At 45.8% G+C, this 23,539-nt stretch overlaps 1 protein-coding gene across 2 annotated transcripts in view; it reads right to left on the bottom strand.

Annotated features, from left to right (window-relative positions):
- Positions 1-23,539, bottom strand: part of RHCG (Rh family C glycoprotein) — a 350,822-nt gene that overhangs the window by 19,352 nt on the left and 307,931 nt on the right. For both annotated transcript variants that reach the window (XM_077263476.1, XM_077263477.1), the window contains exons 6-9: positions 14,424-14,561; positions 13,821-13,957; positions 10,557-10,681; positions 4,649-4,722 (exon numbers count right to left, since the gene is read on the bottom strand). In XM_077263476.1, coding sequence (XP_077119591.1) covers positions 4,649-4,722; positions 10,557-10,681; positions 13,821-13,957; positions 14,424-14,561 — 474 coding nt within the window. The remainder of the gene's footprint in view (positions 1-4,648; positions 4,723-10,556; positions 10,682-13,820; positions 13,958-14,423; positions 14,562-23,539) is intronic.

Raw genomic sequence — 23,539 nt, 5'->3', positions numbered from 1 at the left:
GGAGGAGGAGGATGATGGGGATGAATATTTATGGGAGGAGGATGCTTCTCAGGGGGCAATACAAACTGGTGGCGTTGCAAGGTCAGGTACAGGGTTTTTGCAGGACACAAGTGATGTTGATTTGCAGGAAAGTGCTCCTCAACCCAGCACAAGCAGTGAATTGACACCAGGAACATTGGCCCACATGGCTGAGTATGCCTTGCGTATCCTAAAAAGGGACCCCCGCATTATCAAAATGATGACCGATGATGATTACTGATTGGCCTGCTTCCTGGATCCACGATATAAAGGAAAATTACAAAATATCATGCCACATGAGAACCTTGAGCAAATATTGGCTACCAAACAAGCAACTCTTGTAGACCGTTTTGTTCAGGCATTCCCAGCACACAGCGGCGGTGATGGTTCTCACACGAGCCGTAGGGGGCAACATGGCAGAGGTGTTAGAGGTGCTCAAATCCAAAGAGGCATTGGACAGAGGGGTTTTATGACCAGGTTGAGAAGTGATTTTGCAATGACTGCTGACACGACAGGTACTGCTGCATCAATTCAAAGTGACAGGAGACAGCATTTCTCCAGTATGGTTACAAACTACTTTTCCTCCCTTATCGATGTTCTCCCTCACAGGTCATTCCACTTTGATTACTGGGCATCTAAAATAGACACCTGGCCTGAATTGGCAGAATATGCATTACAGGAGCTCACTTGCCCTGCTGCTAGTGTGCTATCAGAAAGAGTCTTCAGTGCTGCTGGTTCAATACTGACCGAAAAAGGACACGTCTGGCTACCCGAAATGTTGATGATCTAACCTTCATTAAAATGAACCAATCATGGATTTCAAATTATTTGGCCCCACCTTCCCCTGCTGACATGTAGCCTGCCTGAAAAATGTCTTGCTTTTGGCCTCCTCTTACTGACTGCTCCAATTCCTCCATTTGCAGCTGCTGAATGTCCACCATAGGCCATTTTTATACCTCCTTAAATGGGCTGACTCCCCCCTCAGGGTCGTGGTCACCACCTGGCGCAAGCACCCGTGCGAGTGCCGTTTGCCTGGACAGGTGGGTGTGCCCACTCTTGGGTGACGGCACTGGCACAGGGTCCCTCATAGTACAATGAAGTGTCTCTGACGGTGGTGGTGCACAACCAATGTCAGACACACCGTCGTAATATGAGGGGCCCTATGCCAGTACCGCCACCGACGAGAGAGTGTTCCCCCCAGCTCGAACAGTGCTCTACCACTTGCAATACTTACCTCTCCCTGCTCCACCACTGTGTAGTCTGTACTGTTAAATCCTTCAATGGCACTGCCAATACAAATTTGTTGAAATGATAGATGATAGTTAAAATATACAGGGGCCCTTGCCTCCATTTAGACCAGTTATTACTTTGCGCCTACTACCACTGTCTGCTACTCAGCAAAGGAGCCCACCCCTGTACCTAGCTATGCCACCTGTTTATTTATGAACAATTTTTTGGCAGACATTTAGCCCACTTTATTATTTGGGCCTACTAACTGTTGTACAGTTGTCCTCCACTGAACAAAGCAATGCCGCCTGTTTAGTCCTGTTACCACATTTAAACTGCATTTAGCCTACTTTATTATTTGGGCCTACTAACTGTGTCTGCCACTCATTACAGTTGTCCTCCACTGAACAAAGCAATGCCGCCTGTTTAGTCCTGTTACCACATTTGAACTGCATTTAGGCTACTTTATTATTTGGGCCTACTAACTGTGTCTGCCACTCATTACAGTTGTCCTCCACTGAACAAAGCAATGCCGCCTGTTTAGTCCTGTTACCACATTTGAACTGCATTTAGCCAACTTTATTATTTGGGCCTACTAACTGTGTCTGCCACTCATTACAGTTGTCCTTCACTGAACAAAGCAATGCCGCCTGTTTAGTCCTGTTACCAACTTTGAACTGCATTTAGCCTACTTTATTATTTGGGCCTCTATCTGTGTTTCCTCCTCATCCTGCCCATTGCCCAGCCACTGCTAGATGAGTCTGCTGGTACATTGACCCAGACCATTACATTCCCCTTGCACTCTACACAGCCAGAATCTGACCCTGCTGAAAGTCAGGTTACCCTTCCCGCATACTATACCACCTTACATGGGGACAAAGAGGAAGGTGCAGATGAAAGTGCAGGTTCCTTCATCAGGTGGGGGGGCATACTCGTTGGCAACGTCACTGGCACAGGGCCCCTCATAGAATGCAAAAGTGTCTCTGCCGGTGGGAGGCGCCACCCGCCGTCAAACACACCGCCGCACTATGAGGGGCCCTGTGCCAGTGCCAATGCCAATGAATGGGCCCCCCCTGCTTGCACAGGATCACAGCACTTGCAAAGTTGAAATACTTACCTCTCCCTGCTCCATTGCCATGACGTATTCCGCATTTCCTGGGCCCACGAAAATCTTGAGCCAGCCCTACCCCCCCACAACTTTAGCCAAATGACCCCCAGTTTTCAATGCCTAACTATTATTATAAAGTAAATTAAGATTGACAAGCTTAAGTAATAAGAATTGATGTTTTTGGCATTAAAATGGGCACTGTAGGTGTTTTCCTGTCCTCCACTCACTGCCGACTTTGATTCCCCATTGACTTGCATTGGGTCTCGTGTTTCAGTCGGCCCCGGACTTTTTGCAATAATCGGCCGATTTCACCCGACCCGACTTTTGACAAAGTCGGGTTTCGCGAAACCCGACTCGATCCGAAAAAAGTAAAAGTCGCTCAACTCTAGTAAATATTATACAAAGATAACACAAGTAAACACAAAACACAGTTTTTAAATGAAGGTCTTTATTATTAAGGGAAAAGGAAATCAAAACCTACAGTGCCCTGAGTGAAAAAGTGATTGTCCCCTAAACCTAATAACTGGTTGAGCCACCCCAACAACTGAAGTCAAGCGTTTGCGATAACTGGCAATGAATATTTTACAATGCTCTGGAGGAATTTTGGCCCAGTCATCTTTGTAGAATTGTTATAATTCAGACACATTGGAAGGTTTCCAAGCATGAATCGTCTTTTAAAGGTCATGCCACAGCATCTCAACTGGATTAAGGTCAGGAGTTGGACTACGCCACTCCAAAGTCTTAATTTTCTTTTTCTTAAGCCACACAAAGGTGGACTACCTGGTGTGTTTTGGTTCGTTGTTCTGCTACATATCCCAAGTGCGTTTCAGTTTGTGGTCACAAACAGATGACCGGACATTCTCCTTCAGGAATTTTTGGTAAACAGCAGAATTCATAGTTCCTTTTACCACAGCAAGTCTTCCAATTCCTAAAGCAGCAAAACAGCCCCAGATCATCACACTACCACCACCATATTTTACTGTTGGTATGATGTTCTTTTCTGAAATGCTTTGTTACTTCTACGCCAGATGTAATGGGACATACACCTTCCAAAAAGTTCAACTTTTGTCTCGTCAGTCCACAGAGTATTCTCCCAAAAGTCTTGGGAGATCATCAAGACGCTTTCTTATTGCTCAGCAGTGATTTTCATATTGGAACTCTGCCATGCAGGATATTTTTGCCCAGTCTCTTCTGACCTTAAATGAGGCAAGTGAGGCCTGCAGTTCTTTGGATGTTGTTGTGTTGTTGTGGGGTCTTTTGTGACCTCTTGGATGAGTATTGCAGCGCTCTTGGAGTAATTTTGGTAGGCCGGACACTCCTGGGAAGGTTCAAAACTCTTCTATGTTTTTGCCATTTGTGGATAATGGCTCTCACTGTGGTTCGCTGGAGTCTCAAAGCCTTAGAAATGGTTTTATAATTTTTCCACACTGATAGATCTTAATTACGTTGCTACTCATTTGTTCCAGAATTTCTTTGGATCGTAGCATGATGTCTAGCTTTTGAGGGTCTTTTGGTTTACTTCACTTTGTCAGGTAGGTCCTATTTAAGTGATTTCTTGATTGAGAACAGGTGTGGCAGTAAACAGGCCTTCGTGTGGCTAGAGAATTTGAACTCAGCTTCCCAAAGATGTGATAAAACACAGTTAATTTATGTTTTAAGGTGGGGGGCAATCATTTTTTCACACAGGGCCCTGTAGGTGTGGATTTCTTTTTCTCTTAATAATAAAGACCTTCATTTAAAAGCTGCATTTTGTGTTTGCTTGTGTTGTATTTATCTAATATATAAAATTGTTTGGTGATCTGAAACATTTACCATTTAACTTAGCAAATCTTCAGTTGAAAAAAGTATCATAGATTAGATATATTTCTTGAATATGTGTGTTACTGAGCTACAGAGATTACAGCCCATAGCACATCTTCAGTATTTATAGCAGACACAGACAGAATAGTATAAGTAGGGGTGGACATAGAAAGAAGAGTATATGCAGGGGTGGGCACAGACAGAAGAGTCAATGTAGAGATGGACACAGAAGAGTATATGCAGGAGTGGACACAAACAGAAGAGTTTATGTAGGGGTGGACACAGACAGAAAAGTGGTGACAAACATACAAAAGAATATGAACCCAAGAAGGGGACAAATGCTTTTTCACACACCTGTATATACCATTTACTTTATCGGTCGCTGCTGAATTATAAAACTTATCTCATCAATCAGATTAATATTACCAATTTTTTTTACACTTTTACAATTACAATTACAATTTTTTTCACTTTATACAGTTAAAGTAACCTTACCTCCCAGTACACAACATCATCAAAGCAGTTTTCATCTGATGGTTCCCCCCAAAATGGCAATTTCAGGAAGAGTCCTACATGAGTTGAAGAAAGTATCATAGATTAGATATATTTCTTGAATATGTGTATTACTGAGCTACAGAGATTACAGCCCATACCACATTTTCAGTATTTATAGCTGACACAGACAGAATAGTATATGCAGGGGTGGGCACAGATAGAAGAGTCAATGTAGAGATGGACACAGAGGAGTATATGCAGGAATGGACACAGACAGAAGAGTTTATATAGGGTTGGACAGAGACAGAAGTGTATATGTGGGGTGGACACAGACAGGAGAGTATATGCAAGGATGGACAGAGACAGAAGTGTATACGTGGGGTGGACACAGACAGAAGAGTATATGCAGGGGTGGGTGCAAACAGAAATGTATATGTGGGGGTGGACACAGACAGAAGTGTATAAACAGGGATGGACACAGACAAAAGAGTATATGCAGGGGCGGACACAGACAGAAGAGTATAAGCAAGAGTGGACACAGACAGAAGTGAATATGCAGTAGTGGACAAAGACAGAAGTGTATATGCAGTGGTGAACACAGACCGAAGTGTATGTGCAGGGGTGGACACAGACAAAAGAGCATAGGCAGGGGTGGACACAGACAAAAGAGCATAGGCAGGGGTCGACACAAACAGAAGAGTATATGCAGGGGTGGACACAGACAGAAGAGTATGAGCAAGGGGGGACACAGACAGAAGTGTTTATGCAGAGGTGAACACAGACTGAAGTGTATGGGCAGGGGTGGACACAGACAGAAGAGTATATTCAGGGGTGGACACAGACAAAAGAGTATAAGCAGGGGTGGACACAAACAGAAGTGTTTATGCAGAGGTGGACACAGACAGAAGAGTATATGCAGGGATGGACACAGACAGAAGAGTATATGCAGTGGTGGACACAGACAAAAGAGTATATGTAGGGGTGGACACAGACAGAAGAGTATATGCAGGGGTGGACACAGATACAAGAGTATATGCAGGGATGGACACAGACAGAAGAGTAAATGCAGTGGTGGACACAGACAAAAGAGTATATGTAGGGGTGGACACAGACAGAAGAGTATATGCAGGGGTGGACACAGATACAACAGTATATGCAGGGATGGACACAGACAGAAGAGTATATGCAGTGGTGGACACAGACAAAAGAGTATATATAGGGGTGGACACAGACAAAAGAGTATATGCAGGGGTGGACACAGACAGAAGAGTATAAGCAAGAGTGAATATAGAAAAACTGACTGAACAGCTATCTAGTCTGAACTGGTGCATAACCAAAAGGTCTTACATAGCAAATAGATAATGGCTGCACTGAATTTTATTGTGCTAAGGCAAGGAAATGTGAAATATATGAAATGTGAACAGCATAATGGCTTGTGAAATTTATGAAAAAACACATGAGATTTTTAGCACAAGATTTGGCCAAAAGTTGTGAGCCCATCCACCAAACGTCAAGGTAATCTCAAAACAGATGGGTAACTAACCTGTCTGCCTAGTGTGAACACTTACCTATGGCTAACAACATGGTAAAGCCTGCATTTATAGGGGAGGTTAGAACCAACTGTGTTTGGATGTAATTAAAATCACAGCATGGTGAAGGGCGGGGCGTTCAAGTCAGAAAAAGCAATACATAGTAAATATAGAAAAACTGACTGAACAGCCATCTAGTCTGAACTGGTGCATAACCAAAAAGTCTTACATAGCAAATAGATAATGGCTGCACTCAATTTTATTGTGCTAAGGCAAGGAAATGTGCAATATATGAAATGTGAACAGCATAATGGCTTGTGAAATTTATGAAAAAACACATGAGATTTTTAGCACAAGATTTGGCCAAAAGTTGTGAGCCCATCCACCAAACGTCAAGGTAATCTCAAAACAGATGGGTAACTAACCTGTCTGCGTAGTGTGAACACTTACCTATGGCTAACAACATGGTAAAGCCTGCATTTATAGGGGAGGTTAGAACCAACTGTGTTTGGATGTAATTAAAATCACAGCATGGTGAAGGGCAGGGCGTTCAAGTCAGAAAAAGCAATACATAGTAAATATAGAAAAACTGACTGAACAGCCATCTAGTCTGAACTGGTGCATAACCAAAAAGTCTTACATAGCAAATAGATAATGGCTGCACTCAATTTTATTGTGCTAAGGCAAGGAAATGTGCAATATATGAAATGTGAACAGCATAATGGCTTGTGAAATTTATGAAAAAACACATGAGATTTTTAGCTCAAGATTTGGCCAAAAGTTGTGAGCCCATCCACCAAACGTCAAGGTAATCTCAAAACGGATGAGTAACTAACCTGTCTGCCTAGTGTGAACACTTACCTATGGCTAACAACATGGTAAAGCCTGCATTTATAGGGGAGGTTAGAACCAACTGTGTTTGGATGTAATTAAAATCACAGCATGGTGAAGGGTGGGGCGTTCAAGTCAGAAAAAGCAATACATAGTAAATATAGAAAAACTGACTGAACAGCCATCTAGTCTGAACTGGTGCATAACCAAAAAGTCTTACATAGCAAATAGATAATGGCTGCACTCAATTTTATTGTGCTAAGGCAAGGAAATGTGCAATATATGAAATGTGAACAGCATAATGGCTTGTGAAATTTATGAAAAAACACATGAGATTTTTAGCACAAGATTTGGCCAAAAGTTGTGAGCCCATCCACCAAACGTCAAGGTAATCTCAAAACAGATGGGTAACTAACCTGTCTGCGTAGTGTGAACACTTACCTATGGCTAACAACATGGTAAAGCCTGCATTTATAGGGGAGGTTAGAACCAACTGTGTTTGGATGTAATTAAAATCACAGCATGGTGAAGGGCAGGGCGTTCAAGTCAGAAAAAGCAATACATAGTAAATATAGAAAAACTGACTGAACAGCCATCTAGTCTGAACTGGTGCATAACCAAAAAGTCTTACATAGCAAATAGATAATGGCTGCACTCAATTTTATTGTGCTAAGGCAAGGAAATGTGCAATATATGAAATGTGAACAGCATAATGGCTTGTGAAATTTATGAAAAAACACATGAGATTTTTAGCTCAAGATTTGGCCAAAAGTTGTGAGCCCATCCACCAAACGTCAAGGTAATCTCAAAACGGATGAGTAACTAACCTGTCTGCCTAGTGTGAACACTTACCTATGGCTAACAACATGGTAAAGCCTGCATTTATAGGGGAGGTTAGAACCAACTGTGTTTGGATGTAATTAAAATCACAGCATGGTGAAGGGCGGGGCGTTCAAGTCAGAAAAAGCAATACATAGTAAATATAGAAAAACTGACTGAACAGCCATCTAGTCTGAACTGGTGCATAACCAAAAAGTCTTACATAGCAAATAGATAATGGCTGCACTCAATTTTATTGTGCTAAGGCAAGGAAATGTGCAATATATGAAATGTGAACAGCATAATGGCTTGTGAAATTTATGAAAAAACACATGAGATTTTTAGCACAAGATTTGGCCAAAAGTTGTGAGCCCATCCACCAAACGTCAAGGTAATCTCAAAACAGATGGGTAACTAACCTGTCTGCCTAGTGTGAACACTTACCTATGGCTAACAACATGGTAAAGCCTGCATTTATAGGGGAGGTTAGAACCAACTGTGTTTGGATGTAATTAAAATCACAGCATGGTGAAGGGCGGGGCGTTCAAGTCAGAAAAAGCAATACATAGTAAATATAGAAAAACTGACTGAACAGCCATCTAGTCTGAACTGGTGCATAACCAAAAAGTCTTACATAGCAAATAGATAATGGCTGCACTCAATTTTATTGTGCTAAGGCAAGGAAATGTGCAATATATGAAATGTGAACAGCATAATGGCTTGTGAAATTTATGAAAAAACACATGAGATTTTTAGCACAAGATTTGGCCAAAAGTTGTGAGCCCATCCACCAAACGTCAAGGTAATCTCAAAACGGATGGGTAACTAACCTGTCTGCCTAGTGTGAACACTTACCTATGGCTAACAACATGGTAAAGCCTGCATTTATAGGGGAGGTTAGAACCAACTGTGTTTGGATGTAATTAAAATCACAGCATGGTGAAGGGCGGGGCGTTCAAGTCAGAAAAAGCAATACATAGTAAATATAGAAAAACTGACTGAACAGCCATCTAGTCTGAACTGGTGCATAACCAAAAAGTCTTACATAGCAAATAGATAATGGCTGCACTCAATTTTATTGTGCTAAGGCAAGGAAATGTGCAATATATGAAATGTGAACAGCATAATGGCTTGTGAAATTTATGAAAAAACACATGAGATTTTTAGCACAAGATTTGGCCAAAAGTTGTGAGCCCATCCACCAAACGTCAAGGTAATCTCAAAACGGATGGGTAACTAACCTGTCTGCCTAGTGTGAACACTTACCTATGGCTAACAACATGGTAAAGCCTGTATTTATAGGGGAGGTTAGAACCAACTGTGTTTGGATGTAATTAAAATCACAGCATGGTGAAGGGCGGGGCGTTCAAGCACAATAAAATTGAGTGCAGCCATTATCTATTTGCTATGTAAGACTTTTTGGTTATGCACCAGTTCAGACTAGATGGCTGTTCAGTCAGTTTTTCTATATTTACTATGTATTGCTTTTTCTGACTTGAACGCCCCGCCCTTCACCATGCTGTGATTTTAATTACATCCAAACACAGTTGGTTCTAACCTCCCCTATAAATGCAGGCTTTACCATGTTGTTAGCCATAGGTAAGTGTTCACACTAGGCAGACAGGTTAGTTACCCATCCGTTTTGAGATTACCTTGACGTTTGGTGGATGGGCTCACAACATTTGGCCAAATCTTGTGCTAAAAATCTCATGTGTTTTTTCATAAATTTCACAAGCCATTATGCTGTTCACATTTCATATATTGCACATTTCCTTGCCTTAGCACAATAAAATTGAGTGCAGCCATTATCTATTTGCTATGTAAGACTTTTTGGTTATGCACCAGTTCAGACTAGATGGCTGTTCAGTCAGTTTTTCTATATTTACTATGTATTGCTTTTTCTGACTTGAACGCCCCGCCCTTCACCATGCTGTGATTTTAATTACATCCAAACACAGTTGGTTCTAACCTCCCCTATACATGCAGGCTTTACCATGTTGTTAGCCATAGGTAAGTGTTCACACTAGGCAGACAGGTTAGTTACCCCTCCGTTTTGAGATTACCTTGACGTTTGGTGGATGGGCTCACAACTTTTGGCCAAATCTTGTGCTAAAAATCTCATGTGTTTTTTCATAAATTTCACAAGCCATTATGCTGTTCACATTTCATATATTGCACATTTCCTTGCCTTAGCACAATAAAATTGACTGCAGCCATTATCTATTTGCTATATAAGCAAGAGTGGACACAGACAGAAGTGTATATGCAGTGATGAACACAGACAGAAGAATACTAGCAAGAGTGGACACAGACAGAAGAGTATATGCAGGGGTAAACACTGAAATTATGTTGTGGACACAGTGATGCTGATTATAGTTGAGTGAATGTGATCAGGTCTCTACTTATTCGGCAAGCAATTGCGCTTACCGAATAATCTGCAGAGGGAACCCAGCTTCCTGGATCACTACGATAATCAGCTGTTCGGCTCCACAGCTGCATGTGTCGCGGCTGTGTGACAGTAACAACACATGCACGGAGAGCCCAACACACAGGCTCTACATGATTGTGTTGTTACTGTCACACAGCTGCGATATATGCAGCTGCGGAGCCGAACAGCTGATTATTGAAGCGATAATCCAAGTGCAGATCGACAAAGAAAAATCTTCAAACCTTTATGAGCATAGTATGAGATACGTCCCACATGAGAGTGAGTGTGAATGTTCCCTTACCTACTACAGTACCTCCCACAAAGGCAAATGCCAGGGACACGGCGATACCAGCAGCCTGATACCCTCCTTGTATGCTGGGAGTTCTAGATGCATATTCTCCTGTAAATCCGAACAACTCTATCAAACTAAAGGAAAAAAGTGTTTCATTATATTGTGACCACGTTGCATTATTGAGACAAACACAATAGAAAAAAACTGATACAATGACATGCTCATACTATAAGGCACATTGGATTTAAAGGGTTGTCCAGGATTAGATTAAAAAAAAATCTATTTTAGTTTTAAAAACAGTGCCCCCCCCATCCATGGGTTTTGTCTGTTATTGCAGTCCATCTCCATTTAAAGGTCACAGGTCACGTGGAGTCAGAGCACAGGTCACGCGGAGTCAGCGCACAGGTCACTCGGACTCAGCACACAGGGCACGCGAACTCAGCACACAGGGCATGCGGACTCAGCACACAGGGCATGCGGACTCAGCACACAGGGCATGCGGACTCAGCACACAGGGCATGCGGACTCAGTACACAGGGCATGCGGACTCAGCACACAGGTCATACAAACTTAGCACGCAGGTCATGGGACTCAGCACACAGGTCATGCGGATTCAGCACACAGGTCATACAGACTCATTATGACTGTTCCTGAAAATACTCAGCACACAGGTCATGAGACTCAGCACATAGGTTACGCAGACTCAGCACACAGGTCATGCGGGCTCAGCACAAAGGTCATGAGACTCAGCACACAGGTCATGAGACTCATCACACAGGTCATACAGACTCAGCACACAGGTCATGCGGACTAAGCACACAGGTTATGCGGACTCAGCACACAGGTCATGCGGACTCAGCACAGAGGTCATGCGGATTCAGCACACAGGTCATGCAGACTCAGCACACAGGTCATGTGGACTCATCACACAGGTCATACGGACTCAGCATACAGGTCATGAGACTCAGCACACAGGTCATGCGGACTCAGCACACAGGTCACGGAGACTCAGCACACAGGTCATGTGGACTCATCACACAGGTCATACGGACTCAGCATACAGGTCATGAGACTCAGCACACAGGTCATGCGGATTCAGCACACAGGTCATGTGGACTCAGCACACAGGTCACGGAGACTCAGCACACAGGTCATGCGGACTCAGCACACAGGTCATGCGGACTCAGCACACAGGTCATGCGGACTCTGCACACAGTTCATGGAGACTCAGCACACAGGTCATGGGGATTCAGCACACAGGTCATGCGGACTCAGCACACAGGTCATGCGGACTCAGCAGAACAGGTCATGCGGACTCAGCACACAGGTCATGCGGACTCAGCACACAGGTCATGCGGACTCAGCACACAGGTCATGAGGACTCAGCACACAGGTCATGAGGACTCAGCACACAGGTCATGCGGACTCAGCACACAGGTCATGCGGACTCAGCACACAGGTCATGCGGACTCAGCACACAGGTCATGAGGACTCAGCACACAGGTCATGTGGACTCAGTACACAGCTCATGCGGACTCAGCACACAGGTCATTAAGACTCAGCACACAGGTCATGTGGACTCAGCACAAAGGTCATGAGACTCAGCACACAGGTCATGAGACTCAGCACACAGGTCATGAGACTCAGCACACAGGTCATGCGGACTCAGCACACAGGTCATGCGGACTCAGCAGAACAGGTCATGCGGACTCAGCACACAGGTCATGCGGACTCAGCACACAGGTCATGCGGACTCAGCACAGAGGTCATGAGGACTCAGCACACAGGTCATGCGGACTCAGCACACAGGTCATGCGGACTCAGCACACAGGTCATGCGGACTCAGCACACAGGTCATGAGGACTCAGCACACAGGTCATGTTGACTCAGTACACAGCTCATGCGGACTCAGCACACAGGTCATTAAGACTCAGCACACAGGTCATGCGGACTCAGCACAAAGGTCATGAGACTCAGCACACAGGTCATGAGACTCAGCACACAGGTCATGAGACTCAGCACACAGGTCATGCGGATTCAGCACACAGGTCATGCGGACTTAGCACACAGGTCATGCGGACTCAGCACACAGGTCATGCGGATTCAGCACACAGGTCATGTGGACTCATCACACAGGTCATACGGATTCAGCACACAGGTCATGCGGATTCAGCACACAGGTTATGCGGACTCAGCACAAAGGTCATGAGACTCAGCACACAGGTCATGAGACTCATCACACAGGTCATACAGACGCAGCACACAGGTCATGCGGACTAAGCACACAGGTTATGCGGACTCAGCACACAGGACATGCGGACTCAGCACACAGGTCATGCGGACTAAGCACACAGGTCATGCAGACTCAGCACACAGGTCATGCGGATTCAGCACACAGGTCATGCGGATTCAGCACACTGTTCATGCGGACTCAGCACACAGGTCATGCGGACTCAGCACACAGGTCATGCAGACTCAGCACACAGGTCATGCGGATTCAGCACACAGGTCATACAGACTCAGCACACAGGTCATGTGGACTCAGCACACAGGTCACGGAGACTCAGCACACAGGTCATGCGGACTCAGCACACAGGTCATGCGGACTCAGCACACAGGTCATGAGACTCAGCACACAGGTCATGCGGACTCAGCAAACAGGTCATGCGGACTCAGCACACAGGTCATGCGGACTCAGCACACAGGTCATGCGCACTCAGCACACAGGTTATGCAGACTCAGCACACAGGTCATGCGGATTCAGCACACAGGTCATACAGACTCAGCACACAGGTCATGTGGACTCAGCACACAGGTCACGGAGACTCAGCACACAGGTCATGCGGACTCAGCACACAGGTCATGCGGACTCAGCACACAGGTCATGCGGACTCAGAACACAGGTCATGCGGACTCAGCACACAGGTCATGCGCACTCAGCACACAGGTTATGCAGACTCAGCACACAGGTCATGAGACTCAGCACACAGGTCATGAGACTCAGCACACAGGTCATGCAGACTCAGCACACAGGTCATGAGACTCAGCAAACAGGTCATGCGGACTCAGCACACAGGTCATGCGGACTCAGCACACAGGTCATGCGGACTCAGCACACAGGTCATGCGGACTCAGCACACAGGTCATGCGGACTCAGCACACAGGTCATGCGGACTCAGCACACAGGTCATGCGGACTCATAAACATTAGGATTGCTAGACATCAGCATACACTGACAAACACAGCTCTTTATTCGGTTTTATCATGTCTCACCCCTCCTCAGTGTATACATTGGCAGTAGCCGCTGCCGCTGTTACTGCTCCTACAATTCCTCCGATTATTCCTGGCATTCCATGGAGATTGTGTATTCCACAGGTGTCATGGAGGCAAAGTTTGGATGATAAGAGAGGCTGTAAAAATGAAAAAATTACCAAGGTGGAAAATGTTAACACCAAACAACGGTACTATCATTTCTTATAATAATGTCTATCTGACCGCGCTTATTCTTCTCTCCTCATTCAGAACACAAGCAGAACGATCAAATTGTGCATGAGTTAGGGCAGAAACTAGGGGAAACTGCTGTCAGACCAACGAGTGTTCAGCAGGTGTATATAATGTGTGTAGCCAGCCTAAGGTCAAATTCAGCCATCCGTGAAATACGGTCCAAATACAGACCATGATGTCCGACCTGTCAGTGGTCTACAGACCTGGACTCACCAGCCTCATATATGCTGTTCCAGACATCATGGTCCATATTTTGCCCATGTTTCACCGATATCTGAATTTGGCCTTAGATTTAGAAAAACATTGTTTTTGTCCATAATGTAGACGCTGTCCTTTTATCCAAACTCAAAGTGCCAGATCCTATATATTTACCATAAGGTAGACATATCCAAGGGTGGACACTATTCCACAAATAAATCCAACGATCAGAGATCCGTATGGTGTCAGAAACATTTCTGCTGCTGTTCCAACGGCTACCCCTCCGGCCAAGGTAGCATTCTGAATATGGACCTGTAAGGAAAGCATTTTAGTATAACATATCACATTGATACTAGAGATACTGAGCCGAAGCATTCCACACAAAGTCACACAACTGCATGAAGATAGTACATCATCCGTAGCAATGCCTCCTGTAACATTTTACATATCTTCTGGAAGAAATGTCACACCTTAACATTGAGGAAGATATGTCACCGGCAATACTGACGCCTACTAGTAGACACAGCTATGACAATACCTACAGCAGCCACTAGGGGGAGATCACTGCATGGAGATTTGCACAGCTTACATTGGATTCAATTGTAGCTGTATGAATCTACATGCACAGAGCTCCTCCTAGTGGTGGGTGAAGGCAGCCAGAATTCTTCTATGTATTGTATAAAGAAAAGCAGGCCATTTAAAGGGTTATTATCAATACTGTTCTTCAGGAGTTCACTGATTCCCAGTGAGCCTATGTCTAGATTCCTGTGGGCGGGTGCTCCTCTTTGATTGACAGTTTAGGGCAGTAGCATCATTACACCCTGGCCATAACATTGTGAGCATAGATGCCCCTACAAGAGGAAGCTTTGTCTGCCTCTTCACCATCAGAAGAGATAGTAAGCATACCTCCTGTAATATACTGTATATACCTGTACTGTAAAGGACCCTTAGCAGGAGAAGGCCCAGGGAATGGAGTGGGGGGTAAGCGCTGTAAAAGCCCTTACAAAGGCTAAGCACCTCACTGACACGTGGAAATAGAGAGGCAAGAATAGGTGCCAATGGGAGGAGAATGCTGTAAAAAAAACGTAACAAGGGTTTGGCAGCCAGCGTCAGGCTCAGCTGACTGACCAGGATTGAGGCGCCAGTGGCAGGGGGTTGTTGGAAACTTAGCTAACATAGAAAAACTCAAAAAAACATAACATGAAGAGCAGACTCACCAAATGCACTCGCAGGGTGCTGCAGGCCCCCAATAATAAATGCTAAAGCAGCACAGGTGCAAGCTACTGATGAGAGCAACCACCCACTCGAACAAACATTACAGGGGTTGGCTGCCTAGTAGAAAAATTCACACAGGTAAGGCTTGCATAAGACACTATTCACACAGATAAATGTGATGCACAGTGTCTGGACAACCTATTGATCATGCCCATAGTATTAGCAGGCGGACTGTCCAGCACTATATGTATACATGCAACACACAAGGAACAACATAAAGGGGCCCTGCCACACCCTGCAAAAAGATGATAAAAAGTGCAAAAAAGATGAAAAATTAAATAATGTATATAATACATTAGATGAGGTATTAGTTACAATTTTGGCCAAAATGGATAAGCTCGCAACAATATAGTGCTGGACGGCCCGGCCCGCCTGCTAATACTATGTGGGTGATCAATAGGTTGTCCAGACACTGTGCATCACATTTATCTGTGTGAACAGGGCCGCCATCAGGGCATTACAGCCATTACTACAGTATGAGGCCCGGTGATGAGGAGCAAAAAGGGGGGCCCGAGGATGCTGGCAGCCCGGTCCGCGCTCCGCTCGGGCCCCCTGACATTTTATTCAGGCTGCCGAACGCCAACAACACTGTGGTGTAACAGAGACACCCACAGTGCTGTAAATGCAGCGGAAATGAGCGCTGTAGCTTTAAGCCGCCGCCTGCGGCCAGGGCCCGGTGCATCATGGTCCAGTTCATGACGTCACACGCTGCCCTGCTCCACTTCCTCATTCTGGAGCAGAGCAGCGTGCGGTGTGCCAAGTGGCTGCGGACGGCGGAGCAGAAGAGGCAGCAGGGGACCACCCGGGGGAGGAAGAATGCTGGAGACATGGGGGGGTATGAGGAAGAATGCTGGAGACACGGAGGGGGAGGAAGAATGCTGGAAACACAGAGGGGGAGGAAGAATGCTGGAGACGCTGGGGGCAGAATCCTGGAGACACTGGGGCAGAATGCTGGAGACACTGGGGACAGAATGCTGGAGACACTGGGGGCAGAATGCTGGAGACACTGGGGCAGAATGCTGGAGACACTAGGGGCAGAATGCTGGAGACACTGGGGGCAGAATGCTGGAGACACTGGGGGCAGAATGCTGGAGACACAGGGGGCAGAATGCTGGAGATACTGGGGGCAGAATGCTGGAGACACAGGGGGCAGAATGCTGGAGACACTGGGGGCAAAATCCTGGAGACACTGGGGGCAGAATGCTGGAGACACTGGGATCAGAATGCTGGAGACACTGGGGGGCAGAATGCTGGAGACACTGGGGGGCAGAATGCTGGACACACTGGGGGCTGAATGCTGGAGACACTGGGGGCAGAATGCTGGACACACTGGGGGGCAGAATGCCGGAGACACTGGGGGCAGAATGCTGGAGACACTGGGGGCAGAATGCTGGAGACACTGGGGACAGAATGCTGGAGACACTGGGGGCAGAATGCTGGAGACATTGGAAGCAGAATGCTGGAGACACAGGGGCAGAGTGCTGGAGACACAGGGGGCAGAGTGCTGGAGACACAGGGGGCAGAATGCTGGAGACACTGGGGGCAGAATGCTGGAGACACTGGTGGCAAAATCCTGGAGACACTGGGGGCAGAATACTGGGGGGCAGAATCCTGGAGACGCTGGAGGCAGAATACTGGGGGCAGAATCCTGGAGACACTGGGGGCAGAATCCTGTAGACACTGGGGGCAAAATCCTGGAAACACTGGGGGGGGCAGAATGCTGGAGACACTGGGGGCAGAATGCTGGGGGCAGAATGCTGGAGACACTGGGGGCAGAATGCTGGAGACACTGGGGGCAGAATGAAGATAGGGGCATGATTGGAGATACAGGGCAGAATGGAGATACGGGCATGATTGGAGATACAGAGCAGAATGGAGATGCGGGGCAGGATGAAAGACATGGGGGCATGATTGGAGACACTGGGGGCAGAATTGGAGACAGATCATGCAGGATCATGGGGCAGGATGGATATTATGGAGACAGATGGGGCAGGATGGATACTCATGAGGGCAGGATGTGAGAACATATGGCTGGAGCCAGAAATAAGACACAGGGGCCAGGATGGGGAATATTGTTACCATAGGGGCTAATTAAACGGATATTATTACTGCAGGGATGTATTTATTTTATTTTTTGAGGATACTGTTTTAAATGGGGGGGGGGGCGGTTCTGTCACTGTGTAGAATGATACTATGTCGCCTTTTTATCTTCATGTGGTGTAATGTAGCAGTTGTGAAAATTAAGTAATGTGTTCTGCAAGCGGAGCTCGAGATAACTGTGTTATTTCCTGCAGAGACGAGCCCTGGCTGGAAGAAGTGACGGCGGTCTGTGCTGGATGAAAGTTGAAAGATGAAGGACTTCACCTAGAGACGTCACTGGTGAGTCAGTGTGTTACGTATACGCTGACACTATACACTGTATACTATAGACAGAGCTCCTGTGTATAATGTCACCAGTGATCACTGTATTACCTATACATTATATACAGAGCTCCTGTGTATAATACCACCAGTGATCACTATTATCTGTACACAGACACTGCATACTAAGTACAGATCTTCTGTGTATAATGGCACTTATGGTGATAGTATTGTGTTTTCTTTTTTTTATTACTGATCAGTATTGTAGTATTCAGTCACTATGTGGTGGTAATATGTGGTCTGGACATGGTGTTGCGGTATTTGTCCCTTGTATGTGCTATTTGGTCACTTTGTTGTGGTAATATGTGGTCTGGTCATGGTGTAGCGGTATTTGTTCCTTGTATGTGATATTATTCGATCACTGTGGTGGTAATATGTGGTCTGGTCATGGTGCGGTGGTATTTGTTCTTTGTATGTGATATTATTCGGCCACTGGTGGTAATATGTGGTCTGGACATGGTGTAGCGGTATTTGTTTGTTGTATGTGATATTATTGGTCATTTAAAAATTGAAAAATAAATAAAAATATACCTAAACTGTATTGCATATTTTAACAAATAATTTAATAGGTTACAGCAGAGTAGGGCCTGGCCAAAAGTGTCTACCGTGTTATGGTGGCGGCTTAAAAAATCTTTTGGCCGAAACAAAAGCTGCCGGCTATATGTGTGATCTGGTGATGGGAACTGTTAATGTGCGATAGATGAGAAGTGGAGTTTTTCCAAGAGAGAGCGGGGGTACTGTGGACAGTTCGAGGGGTGGAGGCAGGGCTGGGGCGAAGCCTGGGTGGAGTCTCAAGGGGGCCCCGAAAAATTTGCCAGTATGGGGCCCCCTGTGTGTGAATAATGACTTATGCAAGCCTTACCTGTGTGCATTTTTGCTACTAGGCAGCCAACCCTTCTAATGTTTGGACTAGTGGGTGGTTGCTCTCATCAGTAGCTTGCACCTGTGCTGCTTTAGAATTTATTATTGGGGGCCTGCTGCACCCTGCAAGTGCATTTGGTGAGTCTGCTCTTCATGTTGTGTTTTGTTGGAAACTTAGCAGCAAGCTAACAATGTCGAGGAGGAGAGGTGGCCAGGATCAGGATCTAATACTCCTCAGATCCTGTCCAGCCTCAGTGTAAAAATATAGTAGCAACTGCACATGTTCAGCCACCGCTGCATGACAGCAGAGGTGGACGGTTTTCTTGACAGCGAGCTAAAAACAATAGAACTGAAAAAATCACATATCAGGAGAATGGTACAAGAAAGAGAAGACAAGTTGACTGCACGGCTGCTTCTTTTACCACTGTCTGTCAGTTCCTATATTAAAAGATAGGAATACCCCTTTAAATCTTTATGGGGTAGAGGTATTATTGAGTTACCTACACTAAAATAAAGGGTCTTCAGTGCACATAGCACACATGTGAAGCAGTCACTTTTCCAACATGAATGTTTCCATTCACTGGCAAGGCATCAATGTTTCTTTAATTTTTCTGCTTAGAAAAATGCTTCAAAACTATGCCGGGACCAGTCTGACGTTGATTTTTAGCCGATACCAAGTTTTTCCATAGGAAATGGGCACTGGTGATGACACTGCACAATTCACATGGTATGTCAATATGAAAGGGGTTGGCCACTATGCAATGAAAACTCAAAAATTGTTCTAAACTGGTAGTGGTAGGTTCTGATATGATGGTAGGAAAGGACACCGCCTGGGAGATTTTCATGTAAGTAAATCACATGACCAACAGCAACTTGGTAGTAAATTACATGGTGGACACCTGCTAGTTGCATGGTTTGCCACTGGAGCAGTAAATGCTATTTGATTATTGTATCAGCATCAGTGGGATATTTTATCCAGCAGCAGATAAGTTGTTTACTGATTGATGCAGTTTCCACTTTGGCCACTAGATGTCGCTGTTGCAGCAGAAATCTGAAGAGCAGGATGCGTGAGGCTGCGGTGTGGCACAATGTTACCACACTAGTTGGCGGGCAGAGAAGTGCCCATATAAAACCTTAGGTTTGGCACCAGTTGCACTCCATGTGCAGGTTCACTACGTAAGATACTGGAATGGAGTGCATTAGGTTTGAGTGTTGATAAATCTGATCCTTGTCCCCTGGAGGAGCAAGTTTGTTCCTCTGTGAAAATGGGATGATGACTGAAAGGCTGCTGTTGTGAGGGAGGTGAAGCGGTGTTTAGGAGACATGAAGAAAGCTTTTGTGCAGCAGTGAAAAGAGGTCTCCTATTGAAATATGACAAGAATTTCTAGTGGGGTCAGAGGAGCATTAATCAGCTGATTCTGCTGCTGATGTCACCGGGGGCGATGAGGTCACCTCTGTACACTGCTGACATCACTGCAGAGCCCCTGATGCTGGGAAGATGCAAGAGCAGGGAGAAGGCAAGCATTCTGCAGGAGCTGAAGATATATGAGTCTGTTACTGTTGCAGTGTCAGTGAGCGAGCACATTATGGGGGGCAATATATAGATGGAGACCACAGTATGGGAAGGAGCAGTATACAGAAGGAGGCATAATGTGAGGGCAAAGGATAGAGGGGTAGAATAAAGAAGGGTGTGTGATCACAATATGGGGGGCAATATACAGAAGGAGACCACAGTATGGGAAGGGGCGGTATACAGAAGGAGGCATAGTGTGAGGGCGAAGGATAGAGGGGCAGAATAAAGAAGGGTGTGTGAGATCACAATATGGAGGGCAATATACAGAAGGAGACCACAGTATGGGAAGGGGCAGTATACAGAAGGAGGCATAGTGTGAGGGCAAAGGATAAAGGGGCAGAATAAAGGAGGGTGTGTGAGATCACAATATGGGGGAGTAATATACAGAAGGAGACCACAGTATGGGAAGGGTCAGTATACAGAAGGAGGCATAGTGTGAGGGCGAAGGATAGAGGGGCAGAATAAAGAAGGGTGTGTGAGATCACAATATGGGGGGCAATATACAGAAGGAGACCACAGTATGGGAAGGGGCAGTATACAGAAGGAGGCATAGTGTGAGGGCAAAGGATAGAGGGGTAGAATAAAGAAGGGTGTGTGAGATCACAATATGGGGGGCAATATACAGAAGGAGACCACAGTATGGGAAGGGGCGGTATACAGAAGGAGGCATAGTGTGAGGGCAAAGGATAGAGGGGTAGAATAAAGAAGGGTGTGTGATCACAATATGGGGGGCAATATACAGAAGGAGACCACGGTATGGGAAGGGGCAGTATACAGAAGGAGGCATAGTGTGAGGGCAAAGGATAGAGGGGCAGAATAAAGAAGGGTGTGTGAGATCACAATATGGAGGGCAATATACAGAAGGAGACCACAGTATGGGAAGGGGCAGTTTACAGAAGGAGGCATAGTGTGAGGGCAAAGGATAGAGGGGCAGAATAAAGAAGGGTGTGTGAGATCACAATATGGGGGGCAATATACAGAAGGAGACCACAGTATGGGAAGGGGCAGTATACAGAAGGAGGCATAGTGTGAGGGCAAAGGATAGAGGGGCAGAATAAAGGAGGGTGTGTGAGATCACAATATGGGGGAGTAATATACAGAAGGAGACCACAGTATGGGAAGGGGCAGTTTACAGAAGGAGGCATAGTGTGAGGGCAAAGGATAGAGGGGCAGAATAAAGAAGGGTGTGTGATCACAATATGGGGGGCAATATACAGAAGGAGACCACAGTATGGGAAGGGGCAGTATACAGAAGGAGGCATATTGTGAGGGCAAAGAATAGAGGGGTAGAATAAAGAAGGGTGTGTGAGATCACAATATGGGGGGCAATATACTGAAGGAGACCACAGTATGGGAAGGGGCGGTATACAGAAGGAGGCATAGTGTGAGGGCAAAGGCTAGAGGGGCAGAATAAAGAAGGGTGTGTGAGATCACAATATGGAGGGCAATATACAGAAGGAGACCACAGTATGGGAAGGGGCAGTTTACAGAAGGAGGCATAGTGTGAGGGCAAAGGCTAGAGGGGCAGAATAAAGAAGGGTGTGTGAGATCACAATATGGAGGGCAATATACAGAAGGAGACCACAGTATGGGAAGGGGCAGTTTACAGAAGGAGGCATAGTGTGAGGGCAAAGGATAGAGGGGTAGAATAAAGAAGGGTGTGTGAGATCACAATATGGGGGGCAATATACAGAAGGAGACCACAGTATGGGAAGGGGCAGTATACAGAAGGAGGCATATTGTGAGGGCAAAGAATAGAGGGGTAGAATAAAGAAGGGTGTGTGAGATCACAATATGGGGGGCAATATACAGAAGGAGACCACAGTATGGGAAGGGGCGGTATACAGAAGGAGGCATAGTGTGAGGGCAAAGGCTAGAGGGGCAGAATAAAGAAGGGTGTGTGAGATCACAATATGGAGGGCAATATACAGAAGGAGACCACAGTATGGGAAGGGGCAGTTTACAGAAGGAGGCATAGTGTGAGGGCAAAGGATAGAGGGGCAGAATAAAGAAGGGTGTGTGATCACAATATGGGGGGCAATATACAGAAGGAGACCACAGTATGGGAAGGAGCAGTATACAGAAGGAGGCATATTGTGAGGGCAAAGAATAGAGGGGTAGAATAAAGAAGGGTGTGTGAGATCACAATATGGGGGGCAATATACAGAAGGAGACCACAGTATGGGAAGGGGCGGTATACAGAAGGAGGCATATTGTGAGGGCAAAGGCTAGAGGGGCAGAATAAAGAAGGGTGTGTGAGATCACAATATGGAGGGCAATATACAGAAGGAGACCACAGTATGGGAAGGGGCAGTTTACAGAAGGAGGCATAGTGTGAGGGCAAAGGATAGAGGGGCAGAATAAAGAAGGGTGTGTGATCACAATATGGGGGGCAATATACAGAAGGAGACCACAGTATGGGAAGGGGCAGTATACAGAAGGAGGCATATTGTGAGGGCAAAGAATAGAGGGGCAGAATAAAGAAGGGTGTGTGATCACAATATGGGGGGCAATATACAGAAGGAGACCACAGTATGGGAAGGGGCGGTATACAGAAGGAGGCATAGTGTGAGGGCAAAGGCTAGAGGGGCAGAATAAAGAAGGGTGTGTGAGATCACAATATGGAGGGCAATATACAGAAGGAGACCACAGTATGGGAAGGGGCAGTTTACAGAAGGAGGCATAGTGTGAGGGCAAAGGCTAGAGGGGCAGAATAAAGAAGGGTGTGTGAGATCACAATATGGAGGGCAATATACAGAAGGAGACCACAGTATGGGAAGGGGCAGTTTACAGAAGGAGGCATAGTGTGAGGGCAAAGGATAGAGGGGCAGAATAAAGAAGGGTGTGTGAGATCACAATATGGGGGGCAATATACAGAAGGAGACCACAGTATGGGAAGGGACAGAATACAGAAGGAGACATAGTGCGAGGGTAAAGAATAGAGGGGCAGAATAAAGAAAGTTTAGTGTGCGATCACTATATGGGGAGGCAATAAACAGAAGGGGGCATAGTTTGAAGGTACAGGTTGGAAAAACAGTATACAGGAAGAAAAGTGTGATGGCATAATATGGGGAAGCAGAACAAAGAAGGAGGGGTAATGTGAGAGCAAATTATGGAGGTGGCAGCATCCAGGAGGACAGGAGAAATAGTGTGAGGGGAC

Source organism: Ranitomeya variabilis, chromosome 5, assembly GCF_051348905.1.
Source record: "Ranitomeya variabilis isolate aRanVar5 chromosome 5, aRanVar5.hap1, whole genome shotgun sequence".
NCBI lineage: Eukaryota > Metazoa > Chordata > Amphibia > Anura > Dendrobatidae > Ranitomeya > Ranitomeya variabilis.
Note: the sequence above shows the minus strand (reverse complement) of the source record. Positions and strands in the feature narration are given on the sequence as shown.